Below are 14,202 nucleotides of genomic sequence, written 5' to 3' on the forward strand. Positions count from 1 at the left end.
AGAGGCTGATCCCTAATTAATTTCTAATAGACCGATGTCAAAACACTTACAAAACTTTAAGACTTGAGTAAAAAAAAAAATTAATAATAATAAACTAAAAAAAATATATAACCAGTAACAAAATCTGGTCAAAGAAGTTCAAAGTCAGATGGTGTATTGTTGGACGTGGCTCTAACAAGATTATTGATTATGTATTGAAATTAAAGAAAGGTAATTGATGATGGTGTAAATTACAATAGTTCTGTTTGTACAACTGACCAAAGGAGAAAATAGTTCAAGTCAACAGAAAATATTTTGCCTTCCAATATTATCTACTTCTAACAATTAGTTGACGAGAAGCAATATATTAAGGATGTAGACCTGTTTGCTCCAAAACCATGAACCAGTACTAAAGCAGGGGGATAGAATAACCCTTCCAGTTCATAAACCCGCTAATGTTGAACTTCATAACTTTTCAATTTCATGTTTACAAGTGCTTCTTTTCTCCCTCCTTCTCGGGCTTTCAACTTTCACCCACATAGATAAGTTGTATATGACAATGCCCTTGTTGTCGTCCTTTCAGCTTCAACAGCAGTAGATAAGTTGTATATGCCACTGTCTGACCCAACCGTTAATCTTGTTAGAGCCACGTCCCCAACTATATATCTCTTTTAGTTTTTCTTCAATATTAACAGTTGTTGATCTTTGTACGTATTTAATTTTCTGTCATTTGCTTTATATTTAGGGAAAAAAGAGTTGAAAATGGAAGTCATTACTACTGTGGTGGGAAAGATGGTAGAGGTACTTAGAGACCGCTTTTTGGCATCCATGGGCCGCCGAATTGGTTATGTGGTTCACTACAAGAAAAATATCGAGGATCTCCATGCTCAAGTCCAGAATCTTAGAGGCGTGAAGGAGAGGATTGAAGGAAAAGTTGAAACAGCCGAAAACAATGGAGAAGTCATTGAGAAAGACGTTTTGAATTGGCTAACGGATGTGAATAAAAAGGAGGAAGACCTGAACAGATTATTGGCAAACAATGAAAACATCAAGTCATGTTTTGATGTTGGTTCAAGGTATCGGCTTGGTAAGGAAGGTAAAAAGAAGTTGTCTGATGTTTTGGGGCTTATAGAGCAAGCCAACAAGTTTGATACAGTTGATATTTGGTCTGATGTTTGGGGGCTTATAGAGCAAGCCAACAAGTTTGATACAGTTGATATTTGGTACACATCTACCACAGGTTTTGAGCATTTCGAATCCAGAGAATTGGTTCGTAAGCAGATCATGGAGGTGTTGAAAGATGATAATAGAAATTACAGAATCGGGATTCATGGGATGGGAGGTTGTGGAAAGACGAGAATGGCTGAAGAGATTGCCAAACAAGCTCAAGCAGAGAAGCTTTTTGATGAGGTCGCCAAGGCAGTCTTCTCCCAAAATCCAAATTTGAAAAAAATTCAAAAAGAGCTTGCTGAGTGTTTAAATATGTCATTTAAAACAGAGACTGAAGTTGGGAGAAAGGGGGAGCTGTGCAACCGACTGAAAAATGGGAAAAAAATTCTTGTAATAATCGATGACATTTGGAATGATGAAATAAAGTTGGAGGACATAGGAATCCCATCTAGCAATGATCATTTCAAGGGCTGCAAAGTTTTGCTGACCTCTCGGAGACGAGATGTGTGCGTTCAGATGGGGGTTCAAGAAAACTTCCAAATTGGACTTCTGCAGGAACATGAAGCATGGTACCTGTTTAAGAAAACAGTTGGAGATTTTATTGAATTTCCTCATGAAATTCATTCTGTTGCAAAACAAGTTTGTAGAGAATGTGATCATTTGCCCTTGGCAATACTTGTAGTTGGAGCAGCAATGAGGGATCAGAAGGAAAAGCATGTGTGGGATGATGCACATGTTCAATTGAGCAATTGCAGCGGAGATAACATTGAGGGAATGAACGAAAAATTGTATTCCCGCATTGAGTGGAGCTACAAGTATCTGAAGCAGACAGATGCTAGGTCTTGCTTTTTGCATTGTTCGTTGTTTCCAGAAGATTATGAAATTCCGATTGATGACTTGGTGATGTATGGAGTGGGAACAAGGTTTCTCAAGCACAACCGGGATACAATGAAAACAGCGCGAGATAGAATACTTGTATTAGTTGATACCTTGAAGAAATATCATTTGTTGTTAGAAGGTGAAAGCAAAGACTTCGTCAAAATGCACGACATTATTCGAGATGTTGCCATCTTAATTGCATCAAAAGAGGAATTTCTCTTGAAAACAGATGTCCGAGAGTGGCCAGAGAGGGATGAATATAAATCCTGTAAGGTAATCTCATTGAGGTTCCAAATTTGTGAGCTTCCCTATGAGTTACAATGTGCAGAATTACAGACCTTGGTATTGGAATGCAACACCGATAGTAAACCTCAAGCTCCAGATAATTTTTTTAAAGGGATGAAAAAGCTTGAAGTTTTAGATTTGCGTTCCGTGCGGCTGCCATCATCACCTTTAAATCTGATCAGCCTTCGGATGTTGCGACTCTATAACTGTCAACTGCAGAACCTAGCTTTTCTCAAGGAACTAAGAAAACTTGAGATACTAAGCGTTAATGATTCTAATCTGAAAGAGGTGGCTGTGGAAGTAGGACAGTTGACTAACTTGCGGTGGTTGGATTTAAGAGAATGTGAAAACCTCCGGATCATTCCATCAGGTGTCATAAAAAGTCTATCCAAAATTGAGGAACTGTACATTCCACATGATTTTGGGGAATGGGGGGTTGAAGGGAATGCAAGGATTGATGAACTTAATTCATTGACAGGCTTAACCACTTTACAAATTCACATAGGAGATGGCATGCTACTGCCCAATGAGCTCTGCTTTAAGTCCTTGAACAGATTCAAAATATCAGTTGGGTGGACTAAGGGTTTTGGGTATGATGAAGAAGACTTAGGAGCACGGATGTTGAAACTTGATGATATTAGTATGAGGAAGGAGTTCAATATTTTGATTGAGAATGGGGAAGCACTTTTTTTACAGAATGTGGAAGATTTAAAGAATGTGCTTCAATGTGGAGATGGAAAAGGGTTTCTGGATTTGAAATATCTTAGAATCGAGGACTCTAGTGACATGGAACATCTACTTGGCAGTCCAAAATGGAATTTTCAAAGTCACGGTGCTTTCAACAGATTAAGTGTGTTAGATATTAGACGTTGTAGAATGAAATTTCTCTTCCACGTATCCATGGCAAGAGCTCTTCTACAACTCCAAGAATTACAAATACAGGAATGCGAAATCATGGAAGAAATAATTCTAGATGATGATGAGGAAGTAATGAATAATGTTACTTTTCATCAATTAAAGAAAATGGAGTTGTACGGACTACCAAACCTCGTAAGCATATGCTGCACCAATAGGAAGAAAACGTCAAGCACGGATTGCAATACTTCCGACCTTGCACAAGCTTTCTTTAATGAAAAGGTATGCTCTGTTGCTCAAAACATATTTTATTCATATACCACTTGGAAGTATACTTGTTGTACATAATTAATTAGCCTATTTCAAAAACTGGTATATGCCTTCGGAGTCTCACTTCTCATTCTCTGAATTTTTCACCCTCCAGCATCAAAAGTTTGGGCCTTGGGGCACCATTGGTGTGTTTGGACTCACTATCATTGCTTATATAATACAATATCACGTGAATGTCTAAACAATCTATCTAAATCTAAATCTATATCAATGTCAATATCAATATCAATATCTATATTTATATCTATATCTATATCTATACTATTTTATTATCAGAAGTAAAAAGAGTTTTAATATTTCAGTATTTCATTTATTAATATAAAAAATATTAATTAATTAATACAAAAAAAGTTTAAAAGAATTTCTATAGAACTCTAACATAAATTCTCTATTTATTATGAGCTTTTTTATTTTTAATTAATATAAAATAAAAAACTCAAATTACATACTTATTAATTAATATAAAAGAGTTTATATAAAACTCTAACACAAATTATCATACTAATATTAAAAGTACAGTTTCACTATTTCAGTATTTATTTATTTATATAAAAAATATTTATAATTAATATAAAAAAGATTTTTAAAGAATTTCTATTGAAATCTAACACAAATTTCTATCCAATTTGTATTATAAGTTGTTTAGAACAGTTTCTATAAAACTCAAATTACATGTTTATTATGAGTTTTATATTTTCTTATAAGAGTTTCTATAAAACTCAAATAACCTATTTATTATTTTATTTTTTAAAAAGAGTTTCATTTATTTGTTGAATATTATTCATTGCAAAAATAAATATTAGTGAATTGTAATAAAAAAATAGTCTTGATTTTGATATTGTTTTAGGAGTTTGAAAATATATTGTGACAAGTTATATTCATTGATCATTAATAAGTATATCAGTGTGATTATTTTAAAGAATTAAATTTTAATTACTATTTCAAAAAATAATTATTTACTTACTTTGTTGAATGTTAATTTTAAATTAAATTTTACTCACCTACAATGCACTTATTGTTTTACTAGTTAGTAGAAAAAGGGCACATGGCAAAAGTGGCAATGTGAAATCTCACCCACTTTATTGGTGAGATACTGTGATTTAAAAATTTTAAAGATTAGCATAGAAAAAATTAAAATTAAAATTAAAGAGCTTATCTTTTAAGCGTGCAATTATATTATTACAATAATTACATATGCTAATTTTAAATTAATGGATAATTCAACATGCTCCTTTATTATTATTATTATTATTATTATTATTATATAATTCAACTGAAATTTATATTTTGTTTTCTTGCTTTTGGTTATTACTAGGATTCCTTCAAATGAGCGCACATACACTACGTAAACAGTTTATGAAATTTCGGTTGCTCCATTTTGAAGGAAGAAAACCATGTGATTAAGTCAAGTTGTAGACATAATTTTCACACACACATATATATATATATATGTTGATAGTTGGGAAGCATTGGATTAATAAGTCCTCCTAGAGCTACAATTATAATTAGTTCAAGAGACATCGTCTCAATAACTTATGAAAATGTAGACCACATTTATAAATTGTAGAAGAATATACATACACGTATATAAATTCGTCAAGAACTGTTTTGCAATTAATGCTAAATGAAATATGGAGTATTATTCTTTTCACTTACTTGTAGGAATATTTAAATAATAAATAAATAAAATTTGATCCCAAGTACATGGTCTTTAAGGCTGATAATATTAGCTATTTGCGTGAAGCTCCTCTTAGACCATGAAGCACACTATTGTCAAGTTTATGTCCACTCAATAAAATTAGCTATTTTTGCATGCGGCTCCTTTTAGATGGTAATATTTTCTCAATTTGTTTTACCCATTATATTTAGCTTTGGGGAAATCTTAATTTATTTTTTTTGTAATTTTTTAACTATTTAATTATATGCTAATTTTAAATGAATGGATAATTCAACATGTTCCATTATTATTATTATTATTATTATTATTATTATATGTGCAACTTTTTTAATAAGAAGGACCAATATTATCATTTTGGCAAATATTACTCTTACATATATAATTTTTTATATGGCTCCAAAGATTTTGGTTTTTAACCTTTAAATCAAGAGCAGACTGTGTGTTAGGTGTTGGTCCATCAAGAGTACATAGAAAAGTTTCCAAAATAGAGCAAGTATAAGCTAGCCTTTTGTGGTTTATAAATTGACGAGTCCAAATTTTCTCTAAACTTAACCTAAACTTGACCCGTATCAAGTACAATGATGATATTATTAAAACTCACATATGATGGAAGAATAAGATAAATTAGAGTTGTTTGATGCTCACCAAGTGATTGTAGTCAAAAATAGTGAAGGGGAATTAAAGAAGCTTGTTTGCAAAATTTAGTAATAATGCTTTGAAATAATGAATTTTGCAGGTTTCATTCCCTGCTTTGGAAGTACTGGAGGTAAGAGGATTGAAAAACATTACAGCAATATGGAACAACCTATTATTCCTAGATTCGAAAGCAGAAGAAGAATCATCCTTCCACCAGCTAAGGAACATAAAGATACTTAAATGTGAGAAACTGGTAAATGTGATAATTGCAGGTCAAAAAGGAGGAGGAGGAGGAGGAGAGACAAGTGATGAGATTATTGTGTTCCCTCACTTAAAGATTATGCAACTTGGAGGGTTGTCAAAACTCAAAAGTTTCTATGAGTCTAAAAAAGCAACAGTCCATAATGACATTATTCCCCAAGCACTCTTCAATTACACGGTACGCACTTTTTATATAGTGATCTATATATATATATATATATATATATATTAACTCCAAATTAGCAAATATGCAGTATGCATAACTTCATTTCTTAATATTAAGAATTCATGCTAGGAACAAGGAATTCAAGCCATTCAGCCCGTAAAGCTTTAATTCTAAAGAAAAGAAAGGAAAAAATGGGGAAATTCAAGCAATTATTAAATTAAAGATTTCGAATGGCTTCTTAGTCTTCTGTAACAGAAGCCCAATAACATAACCGCGATGGTGAGGTCGAAAAATTCACCCATACAATTAGAATCAAATCCATTCACTTAGGTTAATAAAGCATTCAACTTGTTTAGGAAAAATTCAACCATACAATTATGGTGGAACAAAACAAAAATTGAAAAGAAGACAATCAGTTTTATTCATCCATGCTAGTCACCTAGTGCTGGTGTTACAGTGCTTCAAGATAGGCTTAGTTGTCCATCGGTAACGAAGAGAATTTGACAAAATATGCAGGCGGTAATTAACATTATCATTACCGTCAACGTCCACCCGCCTTTCCCATAGGTCCTGGCCATGGCAGAACAAACCCAAAATCCAACATCGCGGACCCACGGCGTCCTGTCCTAGTGGAGGTCGTTGTCCATGGCGACGTAGTCGGTGACGGAGATGGAGGTAGTTGATTGGGGAATCAATTTTGGGTTTTGTGTTTAGCCCTAGTATGAATCTGGGATTTTCGGAGCCACAAAGCCAAAAAAAAAAACAAAAGTCCAAATTATTTGTGCTAGTCACTTTGGAAGAAGAAGAGTGTAGAAGAAATTGCCAAATCAAATGGGTACTGTTATGGAAACTGAGAAGAGTCGATGCAATGCGAGGAAGAGACGAGGATATGATTGTGAAATTGAAGTTGCGATGTGAATTTTGGTGAAGTCGATGCTATCATCAGTGAGTGATGATAGTGGCGATTTGTGAGTAAAAAAAAGGAACTGCCTGCTTCGTTGATGCAATGAGAAGAGAAGCAAGATTGACGATGTTGTTGTTGGGACGGAATTCCTGCTATTGCGATTCACTTCGAACAAAAGAAGAATAAAAAGTGATGATGTCTGCAATTTGGGTTTCAATTGTTGTTGTGATGCAATTTGCGATACTGCAATGTGCTCTGAGTTGGCGGCTGCGGCGGTGGTGATGGTGGCGCCCCCACCCTCCTGCCCGTCAATTGCTTCAAAACCGACCCCTTCTGCGGCAGCCGGAATTTTGGCCGGAGATGTCGCCGGAAAAGAACATTAATCGAATCATGGTTTCCAAGGAGAAGTTGGGACGACGCCGAGCCAAGTCGCCGGATAATCTCTAATTTGACAATTTATATATAGACATAGCTGATAGAACAAGATGCGAGGTGGGTGGAGTTATTTTTGTAATTTCACAATAATAAATATAAGTTTTAATTTAATATTAAATCATAAGGTTGGGCCGGGTATGTAAGAATTTGATAACATTTTTTTTTTTGTTGAGAGAGGTGTTTAATTTTAGTGAGAGTTTTTTTTAGACAAAAATGATAATAGGGGGAGGTGGTTATATGATTTTTTTCCTTAAAAATAAAAAGAGAATAATATTATTCAAAAATTAAATGGGCCCCTCTATATTGCTAAATTTTCTAGTTTCTACTATATTCATTGATTATTAATAAATATATCAGTTTGATTAATTTAAAGAATTAAATTTTAGTTACTATTTTAAAAAATAATTAGTTGCTTATTAGTAGAAAAAGAGCACGTGACAAAAGTGGCAATGTGAATTAAATTTTCTTGGTGTCTGTTATTTTCACTTACTTAGTTACTTGCAGGATTATTTTGAATTAAATCATTTAATATTGATTTTTGTTGCATACAAATTCAACTTAGAATTAGAAACTTGAATGAAAAATTAAACACATTAATTAATTGTTGAATTAAAGAATTTAAAGGTCTTCTTAGTAACAGAAGCCCAATAACGAAGCCCATGGCACTTCTTGTCTTTGCATTTACATCTTTCTGTTCATTTTGCTAGATTCATGGTGTATATTTTGTTTTCTTGCTTTTGGTTATTACTAGGATTCCTTCAAATGAGCGCACATACACTACGATAAGAGTATGAAATTTCAGTTGCTCCATTTTGAAGGAAGAAGACCATGTGATTAAGTCAAGTTCGACATAATTTTCATATGTATATATATATATAGATTGGTGCGGTTGAATTTCGAGCCCATTTAGCTCACCCTTTAAAAACGCACTTTTAATTCCAAGCTCGTTTAGTCCTTTAGAAGCACGCTTTTATTATAAAAAACTGCGTTTAGTTGTGTTTAGAAACCATTAAGAACATTTTTAATGATACCAAACTAAGTCAATTATGTCCTGTTTTTTTATTTTTTATAAAAATAATTACACTCATTCTTTAATTAAGTTACTACTATCAAGTATGGTAATATTCTATTATTAAAGATTATTATTGTAAAATTAGCAATAAAAATATTTAAAAAAACAATTGTTACAAAATAAATTAAAACTAATTTAATTATGAAAAGTAGCTGCTATTGATAAAAGTGCGCTTTACATTTCAACCGCAACCCCAAAGAGACCAAATTGCACAACACATCAACTTCTTGACTTTTCCGAAAACACAGTCCCAAATCCATTCTTCCGGTCTCGTTGCCCAAGTTGACTATTTGATGCGTTTTTTGGAGGTACAAATCTTTCCATTGGATTTGTTTATTCTTGATAGGATACATCACAGATTCACAAGTGAGATTCTAATTAAAGATTATTTGTTAAACAATAATTATTTTGATTAATGAATGACTTCATAATGGTAAATTTGATTCTTTCTTATTTTATTTTATTTTATTTATTTATTATTTTTTTCCTGGAGAGATTCAAACAATTTTATATATGGAGACAACATTAAGTAATCTACAAAATTGAATAAACTGTTTACCAACTAATTAAATATTGGTATGTGGTATGTGAGACCCATTTAAATACAAACATGCTTGTATTTGCATGAAATGGTAATACTATATTCGTATAGATGAAGTGGTCATAGAGAAATGAAGATTTGAATGTTAATAGAGAGTTTTCTTTTGCTTTCCCTTTTTTCTCTATTCTTTCATTAATAAGGTTAGAAGATTGATGTTTTGCAGGTCAAGTTCCCTTGTTTGGAGAGCTTCGAGTATAAAGGACGTGAAAACAATGTGAAGGAGATATGGGACGACACGGTTCCAACAGATGCTATTTGTAAACTAAGGGTGTTGAAAGTGTCTTATTGTGTTGAACTGTTAAGTGTTGCTCCATCAAAATTGCTTGGAAGTTTCCACAACCTAGAAGAACTTAGCATATTCGGGTGTGACTCCTTGGAAGAGGTACTTAAGGTTGAAGAAGGGTCAAATGCCGAGGAAGGAATGGTTGCAAGAGATGCAGATATAGAAAAAGACTTGGAGGACAATCTTGTGTTCCCTCAATTGAAATCTATAAGCTTCAAGTTTTTGCCACAGCTGAGGATTTTTTACCGGAGGAGTCGCATTTATGAATTGCCATCCTTAAAAAGTATGGCAATATTTCGTTGTCCCAAATTGGAAATGTTTCCTTGCCGAGTCACTGCCCCCTCACAATCATCCTCGAAAAAGGTACGCCATATCCTAAATTGAACATGTTTTGTTTTAAAAATGCCTATTATTTAATAGTTAAAATTTATAAATTGACAAAAATAAAAAATAAAAAATAAAAAATAAACTTTTTTTTATAGTTAAAAAAGTTAAGTTGAATGAAGAATACATGCAACGTTAGTTTGTTATTCCTAGCTTCAGAAGTTGGCAAAGTAAAACACTTTTTTTTGGTTAAATCTTTCCATAAAGGAAAAAAGAATTATATATATATATATATATATATATATATATATATATATTACTATATATTATGATATGATATGATTCATATTCGAAAAGGTTAAGAATAAATTAAATTTTATGCACCCCTAACATACTACTTTTGAAATTTGACCATTACTAGTATTATATATATATATAGGCCTTACGTATTAGAAAGAAGTCATTGCATATCTGCATTGACGCATAGTTTTTGAATGAACCCACGATTTAAAAAAATTATGAATGAACCCACGTTTTAAAAAATTAAAGGAACATTTTTAAAAGGAGAATGTTAAGTGCAGGTGTGACAATATTTATCCTTTGAATATTATTGAATGTTTTTTTGTTAAATTCACCTGAATTTTATTTTAATAAGAAAGTCCAATATTGAGAAGAAAAAAAAAAATTTGTTAAGTAATATATATTATGATATTATATGATTTTAAAATATAATATCATATTATGATATTATATGATTTATATTCAAAAAGGTTAAGAATAAATTAAATTTTATGCACCCCTAACATACTACTACTTTTGAAATTTGACCATTTCTAATATTATAGTTTAAGAAGAATTATAGTGATCTGCGATATATCCAATGGTATTAAACTTTTGATCCAAAATTACCTTACCTTGCCATTATTGTCTCAAATAGCAGCTTCATGTGGGATGCATGTCCAGCAACCCATCCATCACACTTGAAACTCCTTTTAACTGAAAATTTAATAACAAAATAAGTTTTCTTTAATTGATTTGTCTGTACGTTGCTTTTTTTTCATCAAATTTTACATGCTTCAAACACTACTATATAATCTGTGTAGGTTGCTTTTCCTGTCTTGGAGCATTTGACACTCTCGGATATGGATGGAAGCATCATCTTTGAAGATATTTTGTATGGCCATGTCCCAGCAGCCTCATTTAGCAAAGTTAGAAAGCTGCAGCTGAATAACTGCAGCGTGCTTGAAGATATTTCTACCTTGCTGCTACAGGGGTTTGAAGTTGTTGAAGAACTCAATGTGGGATTTTGTGATTCATTACAAGTTGTCTTCAACCGTGAAGGACTTGAAGACATCAAAAGAGGAGCCCCTCAAATAACAAAGTTGGACCCCTACCACAACCTAACATCTTTAACAGTTGGATCTTGCAACAGCCTGAAATGTTTATTCTCACTCTCAATCGCAAGAAATCTCACAAATATTGAACAACTGAAGGTTCGTTGGTGTGATGCGATTGAAGAAATAATTAAAAATGAAGATCAAGGTGAAGAGGATGGTGGCATGGATGAAATTGTGTTTCCCAAGTTACAGTCTATGGAGCTTTACCATCTACCAAACCTCACAAGTTTTTGTTGGGCAAAAAATGCTTTTAAATTGCCATCCCTACGGAATGTTAGGCTGATAAGATGTGACAAAATGCAGACATTTACATCTGGACAGATAAGCACACCGGTAATAAAATTATGTAATGATAACGTTGAACTTGAAGAAGTGAGTGACCTCAATAATTATGTGCAACAGCGTGTTCAAGAAAGAAAGGGTAAATATGAAATGTCATTAAACTTTGATAGGAGATTATATATATATATATATTCTTTTTCCTACATAGTAGTGACAAACTATTTTTATTTTATAAATATTATGAAGTTTTATCCACTTGTGTTTAATTCAGGGATTACTACTTATAAGGATGATGAAGGAACAAGTCTTGGCAAAGAGAGAGACTGGAAACCATGATGAAGAAGATATTTTGCTAAATGAGTAAATTAAGGTAATTCTATCTTTTAATTTTTATCTTTCTGCATCTCACAGGTTTGGGAAGGGGGAATCTGCTATTTTTAAATTTTCAAATTGATAATGTGTGCTGTCAAATCTTCATTCAACTTAACTTTTTTAACCTTTTCAAATATGAATCAAAGTACAAGATAATGTGTGCTGTCAAATCTTTACCAAAGAAAGGGAAAAAAAACAAAAATAAAAAAATCCTTAGATTGTGCTAGAAATTTGATCACCTATTTAACGAAAAAAAATAATAATAAGAAGAAGACGACATTTTGGTCACTTAGATTTAACTACATTTTAAGAGGTTTCCTTTTTTTCTTGTTTTTTTCCCCTAGTGTTTTTCACATGGTTGTGGATGGAATTGAGGTTTAAAATTCTGAATTAAACGAACAGAAAGAGGTGGATTCCTTCAACGTCATTTTTACTACCTGAATCACGTTTTGACCATTTCTTTGTGTCAAACTTTATACCTGAATCACGTTTTGACCATTTCTTTGTGTCAAACTTTATATGTCATGAAAAAAAAAAAAAAAAAAAAAAAAAAAAAAAAAAAAAAAAAAAAAAAAACCTTCATATATTATGAAAAAAATGACCACATGGATAACCACATTTTTTCTAGTTTCTACTATATTATTTACCACCTTATTAGGACAGTAGGATTTAGGTTGGCAAATTTGGTGTCTAAATTTTGAGTTTGTAATATATTTTTAGTTTGAATTTAAAAAGTCAGTGTCTAATTAGTTGCTGGATTAATCAACTACTATTTTAAAAAAATAACATACAGGGAATGCATGCATCATACGTATTCACATCCACACTAGATTGGTGAGTAAACATATATGTGTTAGATTAACATATTTGGTGAATCTGATTGATTTTTTTTTTTTTTTCAGTGATCATTTTTGGACAGGCTAGTATTTGGAAGTGGAAGTAATTTTACTGCAGTTACCATCCAAGTGACTGAAGTAAAAAGGTGGCGGATCCAATCCTTTGGGTTCTCTCTTGCTACTGCCAAGAAAACATAATGGCCTTCAATTCAAGGGGCACCAAATGCTGACATGCAATTTATTTGGGGACACCAAAATTGGAAGTTTCATATATGATTTATTGTTTGTTTTCTCCCATATTCTTTTTCTGCTCGAGTGTGAATACCGTTGGTGTGTTTTGCTGAAGATTGTTTAGCTATGGTTGAAGTGTATTTTATTTATTTATTTTGGTATGGAGTTATGGTTGAAATATGTTTGTGTTACATGATCAGCTGAACCATTTCTAGTGTTTTGTGTGGATGCATGCTTCTTCTTCTTCTTCTTCTTCTTTTTTCTCTTTTTTTTTTTAAAGTAAAAATATATTAGAAAGTGTCCAACAAAACCTGTTCCGCTTCCCCCATCAAAGGTTCTTTTGTTCCGCTTTTGCCAAATGCACAACAAACACAGAAGGGTGCCACCCTCCAAAAATCAAGAGCGTGGGATCACACGAAACACCCTCTCCAAGCGTCAATTCGAAGACACCAAACAAGTCAAAAATAAGACTTCACTCACTGAAAATGATGGATGTATATGTATGCTATCTGTCGCCCTCAGATTTTTCAACCGGAGAGAAATGCAACTGACGACTATGGAAAGAGGTCAATTAATTTGTTTTGGAATATCCATCTAACATTGAGTTTTAATGTGTTAGGTCACCTAAGGATGTGCAAGGACTTTAAAGAATTTCCAACTATCAGCAACTCGCTTTAGTGATGGGAGTACAAGTCATTACAAACATTTGCACGGTTATTTCAGTAATTTTAACCGGGAAGACTGGTTTTTCTAAAGGTTTTCGTCTGAGGATGGAAACGTGAGGAGGTCAGGATAATTCACCCATATAATTTTAAATGTACAACTTTAAGTACTCTATATTAGAAAATGTGCATGGATAGTATTTTAATAGGCAGGGAGGGAGAGAGAAACCATCATAGAAAGGGATAATAGAAATACTTGAAACAATTTTCCTAAAAGGAAGCACTTAGATGCAAATACATATCCATCTATGTGGACAAATTTCTTGCTCACCGTTGAGCAAGAGATCATTTCCGTATGTCCAGATATATATATATATATATATATATATATAATTAAAATAAAAAGTTAAAAATTATTTTGTTCAAGGAAAAAATGCCTTTTTTTTCATGACAAATAACTCACATCCGCTCTTCATATATTCTTTTTCACCAGATTTGAATTCACATGTTAAGCATCATCTTGGTGAAGGAAACTCTTGCCCCCTTATCAATGCATTTGTGCAT

General features: G+C 32.5%; 1 protein-coding gene and 1 long non-coding RNA gene across 2 annotated transcripts in view; one reads left to right on the plus strand and one right to left on the minus strand.

Annotated features, from left to right (window-relative positions):
• The window catches only part of LOC132303279 (probable disease resistance protein At4g27220), a 39,370-nt gene extending 26,195 nt beyond the window's left edge, over positions 1 to 13,175 (plus strand). Inside the window, exons 4-9 of the mRNA XM_059800489.1 lie at positions 725 to 3,450; positions 5,913 to 6,251; positions 9,415 to 9,897; positions 10,962 to 11,676; positions 11,809 to 11,907; positions 12,812 to 13,175. Coding sequence (XP_059656472.1) covers positions 742 to 3,450; positions 5,913 to 6,251; positions 9,415 to 9,897; positions 10,962 to 11,676; positions 11,809 to 11,873 — 4,311 coding nt within the window. The 5' untranslated portion in view covers positions 725 to 741 and the 3' untranslated portion in view covers positions 11,874 to 11,907; positions 12,812 to 13,175. The remainder of the gene's footprint in view (positions 1 to 724; positions 3,451 to 5,912; positions 6,252 to 9,414; positions 9,898 to 10,961; positions 11,677 to 11,808; positions 11,908 to 12,811) is intronic.
• LOC132303280 (uncharacterized) lies at positions 12,224 to 12,794 on the minus strand. The gene is made up of 2 exons (XR_009481163.1): positions 12,389 to 12,794; positions 12,224 to 12,346 (listed from the first exon to the last, which is right to left on the minus strand). It is a non-coding gene; the product is annotated as an uncharacterized LOC132303280 (long non-coding RNA).
• Positions 13,176 to 14,202: the final 1,027 nt, after the last annotated feature.

The sequence above is a fragment of the Cornus florida genome, unplaced genomic scaffold (genome assembly GCF_030987335.1).
Source record: "Cornus florida cultivar Cherokee Brave unplaced genomic scaffold, ASM3098733v1 CherokeeBrave_3.0.0_Hap2_Chr04, whole genome shotgun sequence".
NCBI lineage: Eukaryota > Viridiplantae > Streptophyta > Magnoliopsida > Cornales > Cornaceae > Cornus > Cornus florida.